A 17,516-nucleotide genomic window follows, 5' to 3' on the forward strand; every position below is an offset into this window, starting at 1 on the left:
TCCCAACCTTCACAGCAAGGCCCCTTTTTATAATTTCTCCTTTGAGGATGTATCCTCTTAAGCCGTAGCATGCTTAAGTAGTAATTGTTTTGTTTTCCGGTTGTTAATTAACTCCAGACATCTGTAACTGCCACTCAGAACTTCAGATCCACATGAGCTGAACAGTGCTACCTGCCGAGAGATATAATTCCAGCCAAAAGCAAAGAAAGTGACATGTTCGTTAGCACAGGCGATCTGGGCAAATGGACATTTTCCAGTGCTTTAAAACAGTCATGGACATTCACTTGAAACTTTCTGGTGCTTTGACCTTCAGAGCTTGCTTCCCCGCTCACCTGGGGACCAGATTTCTAGAAAGGAGAGAAAGCAGTAAGGGGTGAGAAGAAGAGACGGGAACCCTCCTGACTTGGAGGTGAAGAGGGTAGATGGGGTGGGGCCACAGATTCCTGGGGGCCCCCTTTGGAGAGTCTTGCCCTTTGCCCAGCCATGATCCCCAGCACTTCCTACTCAGTCACTGCTTTGTTCCCCAACAGTGCCATCTGCAAGACTCATCTTCCTTCCCAGACACAGCCCTATGTTTGGAGCATAGAGAGGCCCTGGCCCTAAAAGCCCTGCAGCACAGTTTGGCCAGAGCAGTGAATGAGGGAGACTATGATCCACCCAGCCAGGGCTAAAATGGACCTGGGGCTTCCATTATCACCCTCATTCACTGGGCTCCAGCCCAGCCCCAGCCAGGCAGGGCAAGTGGAATGCTAGCCCCCTTCTTCCACATCAGCTACATTGCAGTATCTGTCCCCCATATTCCTAGAACAGAGTCCCCTGCTGTCTGCATAAAGCCAAGTGGGTCCCTGAAGTGGGTGGTGGTCCATACCTGGCCACCCTGCTCCTCTCTGAGGTCCTGATCACTCACTCCCACTCTCCTTAAAGCCAAGATCCTCAAACATGCTTAGGACAGAGCACATGGAAATCATAGGCTTCTTCACAAATGTATTTAATGCAAAAATATATTTAATTCATGAGAATTAGAAGTGGCTTTGCAGGTCCACATGTATGTGGAGGATAAAATCAATCACCTGTGGGAGAACTAAGTAGAAAGTTAGCTTCTAGACTGTCTGGTTAACATTTGGGGGTTATCTTGCCGTCTTCCAGATGGTAGAAAGTCCCCTAAACATTTAAATGAGATTCAGATGGAAAAACTTTAAGATTAAAGGTAATGTTGCCAGGAGTGGTGGAGAACGTCTCTCACTCAGCTCTTTAGGAGGCTGAGGCAGGAGAATCATAAGTTCAAGGCCAGCCTAGGCACTCAGAAAGACTGTCTCTCAAAAAATAAAAAGGGCCGGGGATGTAACTCAGTGATAGAGGGCTTATCTAGCATCTAGCTCAATTCCCAGTCCACAGAATAAAGAGAAAAAGAAAGTACCACAGAAAAAAAGGCAATGTCATCCCTGAGCAGTAGTCTGGTGGAACTGTGAGAAGAGCAGTCGCCCACAGGGGGCAGCATTGAGCCACACCATGCTTGCTGGTTAATACAAGAGGGGAAGTGGCTCAGGATGGCCAGTGCTGATTTTTCAAGAGACAGGAAATCCAGATTTCTTTTATGTGTGACAACTCTCCTAATTTCAAAGCTAGTAAATGAACGCTGAAGGTCAAACCAAGTAAGCCTGTACCTGTGACAGTTTTTCAGAGATTTGGAGAACATTATGTTTGGATTTATAGGGAGAACACTTGGTCCAGGCAAGGAACTTTGGTGTTCTGAGGGGTAGTTGGCCTGGGAGGCTAGGGCCTGGCATTCCGAGAAGCCAGTTGCTGATACGGTTTAGAAGAAGGACTGAGAAGGCAGGACCTTTGGAGAACGTGCTAATCCCGCCCTTCTACTCACCTGTTCCTGTATGTTTCAGAGGCTCCCCGGTTTGAGTCCATCATGGAGGATGTGGAGGTTGGGGCTGGAGAAACCGCTCGCTTTGCTGTGGTGGTTGAGGGGAAACCGCTGCCAGACATCACATGGTACAAGGTCAGTGGGTGATATAGGCCTCAGCAGGGATCAGGCCAGCTTGCCAGAGCCTGGCAGATGGGGAAGGGGTCCCCTGGGAGCTTGAGAGGTTCTGGAGGCCTTAGGAGCAAGGAGTCTGGGCAGAGATGTGGTTAGGAGGAGGAAGTGGGATCCAGATGATTGACTAAAAGGTGCAGGTCTTTTAGCTAAGCTAAGGGAGAAGCTGACTCTGGGTCCTGGAGGAGCAAGGCCACTGGTATGGAGAAGCCACCTGGTGAATGGGCTCCTGGCTCACAGATCTAGATGAATCTGGGTCTCTAGTATGGAAATAAAGCTGAGTGCCAGGTGGAGGTGAGGCCAGGCCTGGGCTGGAGGTAACACCTACCTCTGCAGGACGAGGTGCTGCTGGCTGAGAGCAGCCATGTGAGCTTTGTATATGAAGAGAACGAGTGTTCCTTGGTGGTGCTCAGCACGGGGACCCAGGATGGGGGCGTCTACACCTGTACTGCCCGGAACCTGGCGGGGGAAGTCTCCTGCAAAGCAGAGTTGGCTGTGCACTCTGGTGAGCTGTAGTTCCTGGGGAGGAGGGCCAGATGCCCACTTCCAGGAACATGATGTGAGCCCCCGCCCTTCACTCCTGACCATCGCATCCCCCAGCCCCAGCTCCCCACCTTAGGCCCCAATATTCTTGCTCCTCTTCTGTCTCCTCCATTTTCCCCGCTGGTCCCAGTCTCTACCCTTTTCCCTTTCATGCCCTCCTCACCTAACCTCAGGACATCTGTTTCCACAGCTCAGACAGCTATGGAGGTCGAGGGGGTCGGGGAGGATGGAGAACATCGAGGAAGGAGACTCAGCGACTTTTATGACATTCACCAGGAGATTGGCAGGTATGGAGCTGGGAAGCACCAATGTAGGGGGCCAAGGGAGGCTGGTGGGTCCGAGGGCCAGAAGAGGGTAGACAGGGCTGCAGCTGAGGACTGCTACCTTCCTTGTATCACCCAGGGGTGCCTTCTCCTACCTGCGGCGTGTGGTGGAACGCAGCTCTGGCCTGGAGTTTGCGGCCAAGTTCATCCCCAGCCAGGCAAAGCCCAAGGCATCAGCCCGGCGGGAAGCCCGGCTGCTGGCCCGGCTTCAGCACGATTGCATCGTCTACTTCCATGAGGCCTTCGAAAGGCGCCGGGGACTGGTCATTGTCACTGAGCTGTATCCTGGGACAGGCTCCAGGGGAGTGGAGGGTACCCATGCCTGGATTATCATTTACAAAGTGGACCTGTTGACAACTGGGAGGATTAAGTCTGGAGGCTTCTGTGAAAACCAGTCTTTTTTTTTTTTCCTAGCTTAGTCTTACATAGCATTTAATATGTGTCTGGCAGTGTTTTATGAGTTTTGCAATTATCAGCCTATGTAAGTCTCATGTAAACCTACCCGATGGGATTTTATTATCCAATTTTGAAGGATGATGAAACAGGTATGAAGAGGTTAAATAACTGGCCCAAGGTCACATAGCTAACAAATGGCATATGCTTTTTAATCACAAAATGCAGGATAGTAACTGGGTGGCACACATCTGTAATCCCAGCAACTCCAGAGGCTGAGGCAAGAGTACTGCAAACTCAAGGCCTGTTTCAGTCTGGGGCTGGGGTTGTGGCTCAGTGGTAGAGCGCTTGCCTAGCATGTGTGAGGCACTTGGTTTGATTCTCAGCACCAGATATAAATATATAAAATAAAGATCCATTGACAACTAAAAAAAATATTTTTAAAAAATTATCAATCCCAGTGCTGGGGTGTAGGGGCAGTGAAAGACACACAGTGTATCTGCACATTTGAAGGAGCCCACTTCAAATGAGCAGCTATGCTTGGCTTTATTTGGGAGGCTGTTTTCATTAAAAAAAAAAAAAATGTTACCTTTCATGAAAGCTTCAGTTAAACAAAGGCACTTTGAATTAAGGATGCTGGTGATTGATTCAACTCTCCTATATCAGGGTGACCATGACCTGCTTACCAGTCACCCAGGCCTCACTGTTCAAATATAAACCTCAGCAAAATGACAAATTTTTCCATGTTGTAGACCTCTGGCTCATTACCAGATAGCATCAAGAAGTTCTTTCCACAGTCAACAAGATTCTTCTATGATTTTTTTAAAAAAAAACTTTTTAAAACTTTATTTTACTAGTTTACTTTTGTGTGGTGTTAAGACTCAAACTCAGTGCCTCTCATGTGCTAGGCAAGTGCTCCACCACTGAGCCACAACCCAGCCCCCTCTTCTATGATTTGATCCCTATAAATACTTCATCAGGTGGGCAGGGGAGAGTGTTATTCCCATTTTATACCTGAGGGAACCTCAACCCAGAGAGGATAGGTAAGTGACTTGCCTGAAGTCCTGCAATAAGTGAGTGTTCCAGCGAGTGAGTTGTCCCATCTGTGCACCCACATGATGGGGAAAGGTGAGGACAACTCTGACTGGTATCAGATGTGCTTTAAGGGGAAGGAGAAGCCTGTGCGGAGCTAAGGCCCATGCTGATCTCTGGGGCTGGGCCAGGCAGTCTGCACTGGTCACTGTTCTCCTTGATCCAGGACATAGCTGTACAGAGGAGCTGCTGGAGAGAATGGCCAGGAAACCCACCGTGTGTGAGTCTGAGGTGAGGGTAACGGGTGGCAGGGGCCAGGTTGGGAACCAGCCTTCACCCATCTGAGCTCAGAGAGTCAACAGGGGGGTGCCCCCACATGCCACCTCTGCCCATGAGGAAGCCAAGGGTGGTGGTAGAGAGCATTGTTAGGCAGGCAACAGAACTCCCCACCCTGGGGGAACCACACCCCCATCTCTTTGGGACTTGTACTGTCCTCTGATCTCAGCAGACCCACCCTAAGCCCTAGCAGTGTTGATTTGGTCTTTCTCACGTACACATTCCCCAATCGTGTCTCAGAAGCAACCCCACCTAGACTCTGGGTCTCGTTGCCATCCTGCAGGGTCTGGCTGTACATACTATACACTGCACAGCTCTATATTTCATAATGTAAAGTCCCCTATAATTGTGCTGTTCCCAACTTGTATAGCTGTACATGATAACCCTAGGTCTTAGCAACCCCCAAACTTGTGTTTCAACCCCCTCCATGAGCCATCTGAAAGCCACTCCCCTGGCCTGGTGGTGATCAAGCATAGCTCCCCACACTACCCCCAAGGACTCTGGGCTTCCTGTTTCCACAGATCCGGGCCTATATGCGTCAGGTACTAGAGGGAATATGCTACCTGCATCAGAGCCAGGTGCTGCACCTCGATGTCAAGGTGAGGCAGAGAGGGGAGAGCAGGCAGCCCCTGATCAGTACACGAGGCAGAGTGTACTTTACTCAGCTTCCTCCCATTGCTTGTGTTTCATAGCCTGAGAACCTGCTGGTGTGGGACGGTGCAGACGGCGAAGAGCAGGTGCGCATCTGTGATTTTGGGAATGCCCAGGAGCTGACTCCAGGAGAGCCCCAGTACTGCCAGTATGGCACACCTGAGTTCGTTGCTCCCGAGATCGTCAACCAGAGCCCTGTGTCTGGAGTCACTGACATCTGGTAATGCTGGCATTCTCAGCCACTGGGTGGGCCATGTTGGGGACTTAGGACTTAGCTCACCAGCAAAGAGGAGCATTATGAGCATTCTCTGACAGTTGCCTGGTGGCAGTGTTCACAGGGTCTCTTGCCCATGTAAGAGTCTTGCAGTCCTCGGCTCCTGGCTCCCTTGGGGGTGGGGCCACCCTAGTGAGACAGACATGCTCTCATTGGTGCTCAGACTTCTCTGGGCTTCATGACAGGTCAGCCCTGTCATGAGCCTTTTGAACCACTGGGTTCAGGGGCCTCCCCGAAGGAGACACTACTGTGTCCGTTTGTCCAGCATGGTGTTCCTTGGGAGGACATCTCAGAGTTGAGGTATCAGAGAACTGCTCACTTCCAGCAGGAGGCAGGCTATCCTCTCACCTGTCCACTCTCTTCCCACAGGCCTGTGGGCGTCATTGCCTTCCTTTGGTAAGAATCCTCTCCAGTCTCCTAATGGTCTCCTGATAGGCCCACCCCTAACATTTGCAGGGCCCGCAGCCCACCCCTCTACTCCCACATCTTCCTGCACTTCAAGGGGCCTCACATGCATGAACTTGGATGCCCTGGTCTGCATGTCCGACCTTGTCCACTATCACACCCTCCATAAGAGATGGACACATTGGACCAGTGCAACTCAGTGCCATTTGGGCAGGGAACTGCCTGGTTCTGAGTGTCAAGATCATGGACTATAAGGGGTGGGACTCCCTTCACACAGATGCCTCATCTCATAGAAAGGCCACACGGGAGGTGGGGCAGAACTGGTCCTCTAAAAGCACAAGTAACCAGGTCCCAAGGCAGGACTGTCCTCTGCTCTTCCAGGGGTTGTAGTAGGAGCAGGACAGGCAAGAGTCTGAAGCTTTGGCTTCTTATTCAGATTCACCCAGCCTGTGCCATCCCCACAACCTGGGGCCTCTACCTGCCCCTGGTCCCCTGCATTCTACTTCACTTCTGCCTCAGCCCCAGGACCCTCCTCTCACAACAGTCCTCTCCACCTGCAGTCTGACCGGAATCTCCCCGTTTGTTGGAGAGAACGATCGGACAACACTGATGAACATCCGAAACTACAATGTGGCCTTTGAGGAGACCACGTTCCTGAGCTTGAGCAGAGAGGCCCGGGGCTTCCTCATCAAAGTGCTGGTGCAGGACCGGATGTGAGTACGAGACCCCTCATGCTACCCGCCTACTCCTGTTAAGCCTCTGTCCTTAGATATGTAACCCCCAGCTCCTTAGAGGCCCTGTTTTCTCATTTATTAACTATCTGAATAAATGAACAAAAAAATCCCTACTTAATCCTCATTCCTTTACAGGAGACCTACTGCAGAGGAGACTCTAGAACATCCTTGGTTCAAAGTAAGTCTAGTCCTGCCAGTTGGTGGTGGGAGAGGGAGAGAAGACATTATAGCTCAATTTATTGAACATCTACTATATGCACTAACTATGCTCTAGTTTATATACATATGATCTATTAGCCTCATAATAGCTCAGTAAAGAAAGGCATAGTTCCCATTGTTGATAAAGAAATTGGACCCCAATTAAGTGATCAAGTTGGGATATAATGGACTCTAAGTCTTGAATCCCCTCCACTCCAGGAGTCCTCTTCAGGGTTCTGTCTCATGCTAGAGATCAGCCCTCATCTTCGTCATTTCTGTATGTCCACCACTGTCTTATACTGGTCCTCACAGTGTGGTGGGTGGGTGGCCTGTAGGCTCAGCCTCTTATTATGATCTCCGTGAGGACAGGGTTCTCATTCATCTTCAAACCCCAGCACCCCAGAGCACAGTGCTAGGCACAGAGGTGTGAGTTTAGCAACTGAGTCCAGAAAGAACACTTGAATAAACTCCATTGAGTACTTGCTGTGCTGGGTCAGCTGAAGAATTTGGTCATTCTGCTAGCAGTCCTTGAGGTAAGAGCCTCCTCAGATCAGAAACAAGAGCCATGTGGGTGAGGGTGGCTCAGGGAAGCCTCTGTCTTTGTCCAGACCTCAGCTCCTGATGCCTGGAATGTGGCGTTACATGGAGACGGAAGGGCAACTAGGGGCCAGCCAGGGGCCTAAGATCACAGCCTTCCCAGACAGCCAGTGTACAGGAGAGGACCTTGAGCCCCCGGTATCAGCTCAGAAGCCATTCCTGGGAGCCACCCGATTTCTACCTGTCCCCTTAGATTCAGGGAGTTTGTCCACAAGTGTGCACCCTGACTATGGTAGTTGTCCTGATTGATCAAAGGGAAAGAGGACCCTCAGGAGCCCAGACTCAGTGCTGCCGTTCCATGCCTTCAACCCCCAGTGGACTTTGTCTCTCCATTGCCAAACCTTGAGGGTCTAGGTTAATAGAGAGCTGACCCTCAGGTCCTCTTTCCTGGGTTTGCAGACACAGGCAAAGGGAGCCGAGGTGAGCACAGATCACCTGAAGCTCTTCCTGTCACGTCGGAGGTGGCAGGTGAGTGGCTCAGCCCTGCCTCTGTTCCTTCACCATCTAATTTTCTCTCATCTGGTCTGTTTTCCGTGTGTGCCCTCACCTCCTGCTCCTCTGTGTGTGTTGTCTCAATTCTGGCTTTCCTTATGCCTCCGCCCCTCTGCCTGCCTAGGCCTCCTTCTCCAGGGCTGAGGTGGGCCTGAGGGGTGGCAGTCCTGCCTGGGGGCCCCTCAGGTCTGACTCTAGCACCCTGTCTCCAGCGCTCACAGATCAGTTACAAATGCCACCTGGTGCTGCGCCCCATCCCAGAGTTGCTGCGGGCGCCCCCAGAGAGGGTGTGGGTGGCCATGCCCAGAAGAACACCCCCCAGTGGGGGGCTCTCATCCTCCTCGGACTCGGAAGAGGAAGAGCTGGAGGAATTGCCCACTGTTCCCCGCCCCCTGCAACCAGAGTTCTCTGGCTCCAGGGTGTCCCTCACAGACATTCCCACTGAGGATGAGGCCCTGGGAACCCCAGAGGCTGGTGCTGCCACTCCCATGGATTGGCAAGAGCTGGGAAGGGCTCCCTCTCAGGACCAGGAGGTTCCCAGCCCTCAGGCCCTCCCCTCTCCAGGCCAGGAGCCCCCAGCTGGGTCCAGTCCCAGGCGGGGAGAGCTCCGCAGGGGTAGCTCCGCTGAGAGCGCCCTGCCCCGGGCTGGGCCGCGGGAGCCGGGCCGGGGCCTGCACAAGGCGGCGTCTGTGGAGCTGCCGCAGCGCAGGAGCCCCAGCCCGGGAGCCACCCGCCTGGCCCGGGGAGGCCTGGGCGAGGGCGAGTACGCCCAGAGGCTGCAGGCGCTGCGTCAGCGGCTGCTACGAGGAGGTCCGGAGGACGGCAAGGTCAGCGGCCTCAGGGGCCCCCTGCTGGAAAGCCTGGGAGGCCGTGCCCGCGACCCCCGAATGGCGCGGGCTGCCTCCAGCGAGGCAGCGCCACACCACCAGCCGCCACCCGAGACGCGGGGCCTGCAAAAGAGCAGCAGCTTCTCGCAGGGAGAGGCGGAGCCTCGGGGGCGGCACCGCCGCGCCGGGGCACCCCTCGAAATCCCTGTAGCCAGGCTTGGGGCCCGCAGGCTACAGGAGTCTCCCTCCTTGTCTGCCCTCAGCGAGGCCCAGCCGCCCAGCCCCGCGCGTCCCAGCGTTCCCAAACCTAGTATCCCCAAACCTAAGGAACCCGCTACTGCCACGCCAGGTGGTTCTTCCCAGCCCTCCGCACCCCTGCCTACCCCCGAGAAGGCCCCAGAGCCCACGCCAGAACCAGGCCGAGCCTCCAGGCCGGCACAGCTCCCCGTGGCTCTGCAAACCCCAGCGCTGCCCCTCACGCCCTATGCCCAGATCATGCAGTCGCTCCAGCTGGCCGGTCACGCCCAGCCCTTACAGAGCCCCCCGTCGCCCTCGTCAGAGCCCAAACCCCACGCGGCCGTGTTCGCCAGGGTGGCCTCCCCGCCTCCAGGAGTCCCAGAGAAGCGCTTGCCTTCACCCAGGGCTCCCCCAGTGCTAGTCGAGAAAGCCAGGGTCCCCACGGTACCCCCCAGGCCAGGCAGCAGCCTTAGCAGCAGCATTGAGAACCTAGAGTCAGAGGCGGTGTTCGAAGCCAAGTTCAAGCGCAGCCGCGAATCGCCCCTGTCGCGGGGCCTGCGGCTACTGAGCCGCTCGCGTTCAGAGGAGCGTGGTCCCTTCCGCGGGGCCGAGGACGAGGATGGCATGTACCGGCCCAGCCCGGCGGGAACCCCGCTGGAACTGGTGAGACGGCCAGAGCGCTCGCGCTCAGTGCAGGACCTGAGGGCTGTCGGGGAGCCGGGCCTCGTCCGCCGGCTCTCACTGTCGCTGTCCCAGAAGCTGCGGCGGACTCCGCCCTCACAGCGCCACCCGGCCTGGGAGGCTCGAGGCGGAGACGGGGAGAGCTCAGAGGGCGGCAGCTCAGCGCGGGGCTCCCCGGTCCTGGCGGTGCGCAGGAGGCTCAGCTCCACGCTGGAGCGGCTGTCGAGCAGGTTACAGCGCAGCGGCAGCAGCGAGGACTCCGGAGGCGCCTCGGGCCGCAGCACGCCGCTCTTCGGACGTCTGCGCAGGGCCACCTCCGAAGGCGAGAGTCTGCGACGCCTTGGCATCCCACACAACCAATTGGCCTCTCAGGCCGGTGCCACTACTCCTTCCGCTGAGTCTCTGGGCTCTGAGGCCAGCGCCACCTCGGGCTCCTCAGGTGAGGAAGGGCTAGGCTAGGGGCGAGCAGGTTCCAAGAGCGAAAGAGGTTGGGGTATGCGGAAAGAAGCTCTAGGAGGAGGGGTTGAGGACACCCCAGAAAGAGGCTACAGAGGTGCTGGAGCCCTGAGGGTGGAATTGACAGTGCTAGAGAAGAAGGAGGCTGAGAGGCCGAGGCTGGGACGGAGCAAGGCAGGGGCTAGATGATCTTCTACTTCTCTGGGCTGAGGGCTGCAGGGAGGCTGGAGCCAGCTGGTACTGGCTGGGTAAACAAACGCTCATAGGCCCGGGTCTGCGCAGCTCCAGGGGAAAGCCGAAGCAGGCTCCGCTGGGGCTTCTCGCGGATGCGGAAGGACAGGGGCTTATCACAGCCAAACCTCTCTGCCAGTGTCCAAGAGGACTTGGGTCACCAGTATGTGCCCAGTGAGTCAGGTAAGAGAGACCTGTTGGGTGAGCATATCCCTACCCCCGCCCCAGGGAGCAGTCCTAGCTGGGTGGGAGGTGAGGAGCCTGGGCAGCCAAGGAAGGGGCCTAGAGTCAGGAAAACAACAAGGATAATCATAGCAACAGCTGCCATTAATTAGCAAAGCCAAGTGTCCTATTAAGCACTTTACAACCGCTGTCTCATTCAGTGCTGCAGCATTGTTTAGGAACAATTATTGTCATCATCCTATTTTACAGGTGAGGAAACAGGCTTAGTGATGTGATGCTAAGTAGCTTTTCCAAGTGGCAGAGCTAGTAAGTGGAGCAGCCAGAGTTGAACTGTGTGACCCTCTGCAGCCAGGGCCCAGAGTGGCTTCGGAGCACTGGATTTGGGCTTTTCTTTAGCCTCTTCTCTCATGGGAGACTCTAGAAGGTTTCTGTACCTGGGTATGGTTTTGAAGGAACCTGAGCTCCTGACTGCCCCCATGGCCACCTTCAAGTGTGTGTACTTGAGTGTACACTCAAAGAAACACTTTGTCTCCCAGCCTTACTTGTGCCCCCAATTCTCCATTTTTCTACAGCCTGGAACACCTGGCTGCCCTCCTTGCCCCTTCCTTCCACAGAAGGCACATCTGTGAGGAAAAGCAGTCTTCAGGGCTGTTTGCTGGCGGGGAGGGGGCCTGGGGTATGCACTGGCTTGTTTCTTGCCCTAGTGTACTGGGGCTGCAGGGAGAGAGGCTTTCTCCACCTAGGGTCACCCTACCTGGAAAAGGGCCTTTACTCAAGGACAGCAAGCAAAGGCTTTGGGATGCCAAGTGTTCCAGACCAGCAGGAAAGACGGGAGCCGACCACCAAACAAGTCTGTGCATGATCTTTATAAGCCACCAGCTCCATTCTTGCCCAGTTCCTGGTTGAACTGCTCAGAATGGCTCTAGCCTGGCCTCAGCTAGGCTTGAGGGGACTGTGTCCAGCCGGTATTGAGTGAAGGGGAGGGAGGGAGGCCAGTTGGTGGGGGGAGGGTGGAACAGGAGGGGGAAAGAAGGAAAACATCCAGCAGAGAGGACTGGGGACAGCTGATCCCTTCCCACCTGGGGCCTCCCTCCCTCTCCGTTTTGCTTGTGCAGCTGATTCCCTGCCCAGCAGTGTCCCCTGACCTCATCCTCTCCCAGTAGGAAAAAGCCTGTCCTGTGTCCACTTCACCAACCAGGGCTGGCCCTGGGGGAATGGTGGTAGGGCTGGCAGCACTGGCTCAGGTCACCTTTCACCTCTCTTCCTGCCCACTTGGTCTGGAGGCAGCTGTTGATGAAAATATGTTCACATTACATTGGAGCCTCAGAGGGGAACAATGGGTACAGGCAGTCAGGGGAGTGCAGGCTGTTATCCTGGCCATCCACTCCCGCTAAGTATTCCTCTCCTGCCTGCTCATCCCCACTCACACTCCCTCCTGCTTCTTCAGACAGGCAGGAGCCGGGGCTCCCATGGGTCTCTGTGCGCAGGTGATAAAAATCCCCTCGTCCCCTGTGGTCAGAACAAGATTTGGGGGTTTTCTAAAGGGAAATTCTAAGGATCACAAACCTAGCTTCTCATGGCACTAAGTAGTCACAGGCCAACTACACTGGAGCAAAGATCCTGGCCCCAGGATCATGGGCAAAGTCACCAGTCCACGGTAAACCAATAGGCAAGGTCACCGGTCCATGGTAAAGCAACTTCTCTGCTTTGCTGAAACAGCCTGTTTTCTGAGTTCTGCTTCTGGCTCTTCTGCTAGACATATTACCAAGAGAACACCATAATAGAATGTTTATGAGTACTTGTTTCATGCCAGACACATACTAAGCACTTTGTATGAGTCTCTTAATTCTCACAACAACCCTCTGAGCTTGGTATTATTATTATTTTCCTCATTTTGCAGATAAGAAATGGAGCTTCTGAGACAGTATATGACTTACCCAAAGACAAATAGATACTCCTGTGTGTGTATGTTGGTGGTGGTGGGAGTACTGGGGATTGAACCCAGGGGCGCTCTAGCACTGAGCATCCCCAGCACTTTTTATTTTTTGAGACAGAGTATAAGTTGCCTAGGCTGGCTTCAAACTTGTGATCTTAACAGGCTTACACCACCATGCCTGGCTAGGATGGTGTTTCTTGCCATTTCAAAAGTTCTTCTTGCTTAGTTGACCTAAAGGAGGAAGTGGAAGGTCTAAGAGTCTGACACTACAGGGGCAAGAAGGCTGGCATACTTCCAGGGGCTGCTCATGATATGTTGACTTCAGGTCTTTTGAGACTGCATTCTGATGGGAGAATCTATGTTCAGTCTCAGATCAGGTCACCACCTACTTTCCCTTCCCTTCTCACTTACCTGTGGTGCCCAGGAGTGGGCAGTGCAGAATCTTAACTGTTAACATTTTTCACTATTTGTTTTTATTTTATCTGACAAATGCTTATAGAGCACTTAGCTCCAGACCCTGCTCTAAGTGATTTGCAAATACAAGGTATGTCCCACGCATCTTCAATAACCATTGCAAGGAAAAGGTAGTCTGCACATGCTGAGGGCCTGGGGAAAGTGATGCTCACCCCAGAGAAAATTCTCAGGCATGGACTGAGTTCCCCTTCCCACATCTGGGTGGGAAGAGACAGCCTTGCACTCTGCTCCATGCAGCAGCACTTCAGGGCTCACAACACGCACCCACCCCTCCCTCAGAAAGTGGCCCGGGGCCTGCATACACTGGCTGTCTTTGCTCTCCTTTTAGACTTCCCCCCAGTCTTCCACATCAAACTCAAGGACCAGGTGCTGCTGGAGGGGGAGGCAGCCACCCTGCTCTGCCTGCCAGCTGCCTGTCCTGCTCCCCGAATCTCCTGGATGAAAGGTAAGGAGATTATGGGGATTGCTGCCAGAAACTCAAATGCAGGAGATGGGAGAGGCCAGGCCTTGGGGTGACCATGGTTCAGGGGAGGCTGGGGGCAGGGGCATGTGCACAGGAGAGGGGTCTCAACATGTGCTGCCTCACTCAGCAGCCCCCTCCTGCTCCTCCCTGCCCTAGACAAGCAGTCCCTTCGGTCAGAGCCTTCGGTGGTCATCGTGTCCTGCAAAGATGGAAGGCAGCTGCTGAGCATCCCCCGGGCGGGCAAGCGACATGCCGGGCTGTATGAGTGCTCAGCCACCAACGTCCTGGGCAGCATCACCAGCTCCTGTACTGTGGCTGTGGCCCGTGAGTCTGGGGCAGGGCCCCAGTGGGGAGTGATGGGGACAGTGGAGTGGGGCTTAATAGGCCCTTAGCTGGAGTATCACTGAGCCTCTCTCCCTCTTACCAGGTGTCCCAGGAAAACTAGCTCCTCCTGAGGTGCCCCAGACCTATCAGGACACGGCACTGGTGCTGTGGAAGCCGGGAGACAGCCGGGCTCCTTGCACGTACACACTGGAGCGGCGGGTGGATGGTGAGGAACAGGGCAGGACGGTGAGGGGAGGAAGGTGGCCGGTGGCAAGTAAGGGGAGTCTGGGAAGGCAAGTGTCCTGCTTACCCAGAGGTCCCTTCCCATGTTCTTAGACAGTATTTGGAGCTTGGGCCTCCCCTTCTGTGGCCTTATACCCGCCCCTATGCTGCCCACAGGGGAGTCTACCTGGCACCCCGTGAGCTCAGGCATCCCTGATTGTTACTACAACGTGACACACCTGCCCATTGGTGTAACTGTGAGGTTCCGCGTGGCCTGTGCCAACCGTGCTGGGCAGGGCCCCTTCAGCAACCCTTCTGAGAAGGTCCTCGTCAGGGGCATTCAAGGTCAGTGGCTGGAGGCGGTGACAGGAGAAAGAAGGGGAGCCTGAGTCCTGGGTCTTTCCCTCGCTTGGAGCATGGTGGCTTTGCCCCCAGGACACATGGTGATGATTTTCTTTGTTTCTTCTTAGATTCTTCAGCTCGGCCATCTGCTGCTCACCAAGATGCCCCTGTTACCTCAGGGCCAGCCAGGGCCCAGCCTCCTGACTCTCCTACCTCACTGACCCTGACCCCAGCTCCCCCAGCCCCCCAGTCAGCCTCTCTCAGCCCCTCAGCCCCTCTCACGCCCCCCAGCCAAGCCTGGTCGTCACTCAAGGCTGTGGGTCCACCACCCCAAACCCCCCCACGAAAGCACAGGGGCCTGCAGGCCACTCAGCAACCAGAGCCCACCCTACCCAGTGCCCAGGTCACCCTAAGTGAGCCCAAGTCTTTTGTTCCTGACACTGGGACAGGGACTCCAACCTCCACCCCTCAAGCAGTTAAACCAGCGTCTTCCTCCACTCCTCTGTATATGGTGACTTCCTTTGTGTCTGCACCCCCAGCCCCCGAGCCCCCAGCCCCTGAGCCCCCTCCTGAGCTCACCAAGGTGACTGTGCGGAGCCTCAGCCCAGGCAAAGAGGTGGTCAGCTCCCCTGGGGGCGGCCCCCCCAGGTCCCCCACACCAGAGGGCACTACTCTGAGACAGGGCCTCCCTCAGAAACCCTACACCTTCCTGGAAGAAAAAGCCAGGCAAGTAGGACCAGGGAAGGGAAGGAGGGAAGAACGGGGAGAGAGTTGGATGTAGGGAACACAGCCAGGGAGAGCCCAGCAGACTGTCCTGGCCAGCCTTGGGGAAAGGTGCTGAGATTCAGGTCCTTGGAACTGTTGAGTTCAGGGCTGGGGATGTGACTCAGTTGCAGAGCACTTGCCCAGCATGTGCAAGGCCTGGGCTCAATCCCAGCATGCAAAACACAAAATAAGTTGTGAGTTCAGATGTGCCAGGTGCCGTCCTGAGCTTGATAGCCACATGCTGTCAATCCTCATCAGGTAGAGGAGGCACTACCCTACTGTCATCACCCATCCCACAGGTGGGAGGAGAGCTGAGATTGGAGAGCATATGGGAGCTGCCCAGGGTAGAGAGCCAGGAATGCAGAGGTGGATGTTCCCAGGACTGAGCTCTAGAGCCCACAGGGGAACCCACTGCATTCTTATCCCCTTAGTCCTCACAAGGAATATGCCCCTGAACCTGTGGTGTCCCCCTACCCACACAGGGGCCGCTTTGGTGTTGTGCGAGCATGCCGGGAGAATGCCACAGGCCGTACATTTGTGGCCAAGATTGTGCCATATGCAGCAGAGGGCAAACGGCAAGTCCTGCAGGAATACGAAGTGCTCCGGACACTGCACCACGAGCGACTCATGTCCCTGCACGAGGCCTACATCACCCCTCGGTACCTTGTGCTCATTGCTGAGAGCTGCGGCAACCGGGAACTCCTCTGTGGGCTCAGTGACAGGTAGCCAGACTTTCTGGGGCAGCAGGGAGCAAAAGCAGGGGAGGCTGGGCTGGGAGATCTCCCACTTGGCCTTTGCCACCCCCAGGTTCCGGTATTCTGAAGATGACGTGGCCACCTATGTGGTGCAGCTGCTACAAGGTCTGGACTATCTCCATGGCCGCCACGTGTTACACCTGGACATCAAGCCGGACAATCTGCTGCTGGCCCCTGACAACACCCTCAAGATTGTGGACTTTGGCAGCGCCCAACCCTACAACCCCCAGGCCCTGCGACCCCTTGGCCACCGCACGGGCACGCTGGAGTTCATGGGTGAGGGGACCAGCTGCCAGCTAGGGGTGGGGGGGGATTGGGTACTGCCAAAGGTGCAGCCTCCAGGGCTCACCCCACTTCACATACATATCTACCATTGATTGTGTGCTTACTGTATGCAAGCAATGAACTAAGTTCTGAACGTGAATTTTTAAAATTGATTTTCACAATGGCCCTGGAGTTTGGCAAAGTATTACCTACTTTTTACAGATGAGGAAACAGAAACACACTGAACTTAAGTGTTTGTCCAATCAGTTATAAATGGTAGAAGTGAGATTTGCTAAGACTAGAAAGACAGAAGAATCTATTATTATTTATATAAATAAGGAAAACCAGCTGCCATTCAGCTAGCTCCTAAATGTTTGATGTTTATTATCTCTATTCCTTAGAGCTATTCTACAAGCCCCACTTTACAGACCAGACAATGAGGGTTTAATAAATCACCCAGAGTCCCATAGCTAAGAGGGGCAGGCCTGGGATTAAAGCCAGCCAGGTTGGTTTCAAAGGCTTTTAATCTTGGTGTTGGCCACTCTCTTTTTGAATGGGAGTCCTACCTTGGAGCTGATCCAGGGGAGCTAAATGACCCTGCTTCTCCACTCCTCTAGAGTTCTGGGGACCTCCATCATTCAGTGTCCAGGCTAATTCCTCAGATGGCCCATATCTCTCCTGGGAGCCACTCCTGCTTCTGTCCTGTCTGCTAATATCTAAGGCCTACTGTTGTGATTGTCCCCATAGTCTGGTGACTTGAGCATTATCCTGCTCCTCTAACCCCCAAGAACCTCCCTGCCTCTTCCTTCTCCCCTGTCACTGGGAAGCTGGGTCAGCTTGGCCTCTGTCTCCTCTAGCTCCTGAGATGGTGAAGGGAGAACCCATTGGCTCTGCCACAGATATCTGGGGAGCAGGTGTGCTCACCTACATCATGTAAGTTCCCTGGGCCCTGCTCCAGCCACTTCTCTCTTTCTGCCTACACATTCTCCTTCCTGTCTTGCCTCCCTAGCACATCCCTAGGAACAGGTTGGTACTGTGCCCCCCCAGCATCCCCACATGAATGTCCCCCAGGCCTGGGAGTTGACCCTCAGTCCACTAAGGTAGAAAAGCAATGAGTGGCAGATTTGGGGCTATTTCAACTTATCTGTCTTCTAAAACAGGCTCAGTGGACACTCTCCATTCTATGAGCCAGACCCCCAAGAAACAGAGGCTCGGATTGTGGGGGGCCGTTTTGATGCCTTCCAGCTATACCCCAACACATCCCAGAGTGCCACCCTCTTCTTGCGAAAGGTTCTCTCAGTACATCCCTGGTAAGTGGGCCCCCTACCTGCCAA

At 54.7% G+C, this 17,516-nt stretch overlaps 1 protein-coding gene across 12 annotated transcripts in view; it reads left to right on the forward strand.

Moving 5' to 3' along the window:
• Positions 1–17,516, forward strand: part of Speg (striated muscle enriched protein kinase) — a 56,015-nt gene that overhangs the window by 37,158 nt on the left and 1,341 nt on the right. For all 12 annotated transcript variants that reach the window (XM_046439672.2, XM_058577440.1, XM_046439674.2 and 9 more), the window contains 22 exons: positions 1,896–2,008; positions 2,381–2,549; positions 2,778–2,874; positions 2,990–3,190; positions 4,569–4,626; positions 5,193–5,270; positions 5,364–5,542; positions 5,966–5,992; positions 6,562–6,714; positions 6,871–6,913; positions 7,930–7,998; positions 8,235–10,206; positions 10,506–10,637; positions 13,376–13,492; positions 13,667–13,834; positions 13,938–14,060; positions 14,234–14,401; positions 14,527–15,124; positions 15,646–15,885; positions 15,971–16,194; positions 17,040–17,115; positions 17,343–17,492. In XM_046439672.2, coding sequence (XP_046295628.1) covers positions 1,896–2,008; positions 2,381–2,549; positions 2,778–2,874; positions 2,990–3,190; positions 4,569–4,626; positions 5,193–5,270; positions 5,364–5,542; positions 5,966–5,992; positions 6,562–6,714; positions 6,871–6,913; positions 7,930–7,998; positions 8,235–10,206; positions 10,506–10,637; positions 13,376–13,492; positions 13,667–13,834; positions 13,938–14,060; positions 14,234–14,401; positions 14,527–15,124; positions 15,646–15,885; positions 15,971–16,194; positions 17,040–17,115; positions 17,343–17,492 — 5,155 coding nt within the window. The remainder of the gene's footprint in view (positions 1–1,895; positions 2,009–2,380; positions 2,550–2,777; positions 2,875–2,989; positions 3,191–4,568; positions 4,627–5,192; positions 5,271–5,363; positions 5,543–5,965; positions 5,993–6,561; positions 6,715–6,870; positions 6,914–7,929; positions 7,999–8,234; positions 10,207–10,505; positions 10,638–13,375; positions 13,493–13,666; positions 13,835–13,937; positions 14,061–14,233; positions 14,402–14,526; positions 15,125–15,645; positions 15,886–15,970; positions 16,195–17,039; positions 17,116–17,342; positions 17,493–17,516) is intronic.

The sequence above is a fragment of the Marmota monax genome, unplaced genomic scaffold (genome assembly GCF_021218885.2).
Source record: "Marmota monax isolate L192 unplaced genomic scaffold, Marmota_monax_Labrador192_F-V1.1 WCK01_AAM20220418_F8-fsc00041, whole genome shotgun sequence".
Taxonomy (NCBI): domain Eukaryota; kingdom Metazoa; phylum Chordata; class Mammalia; order Rodentia; family Sciuridae; genus Marmota; species Marmota monax.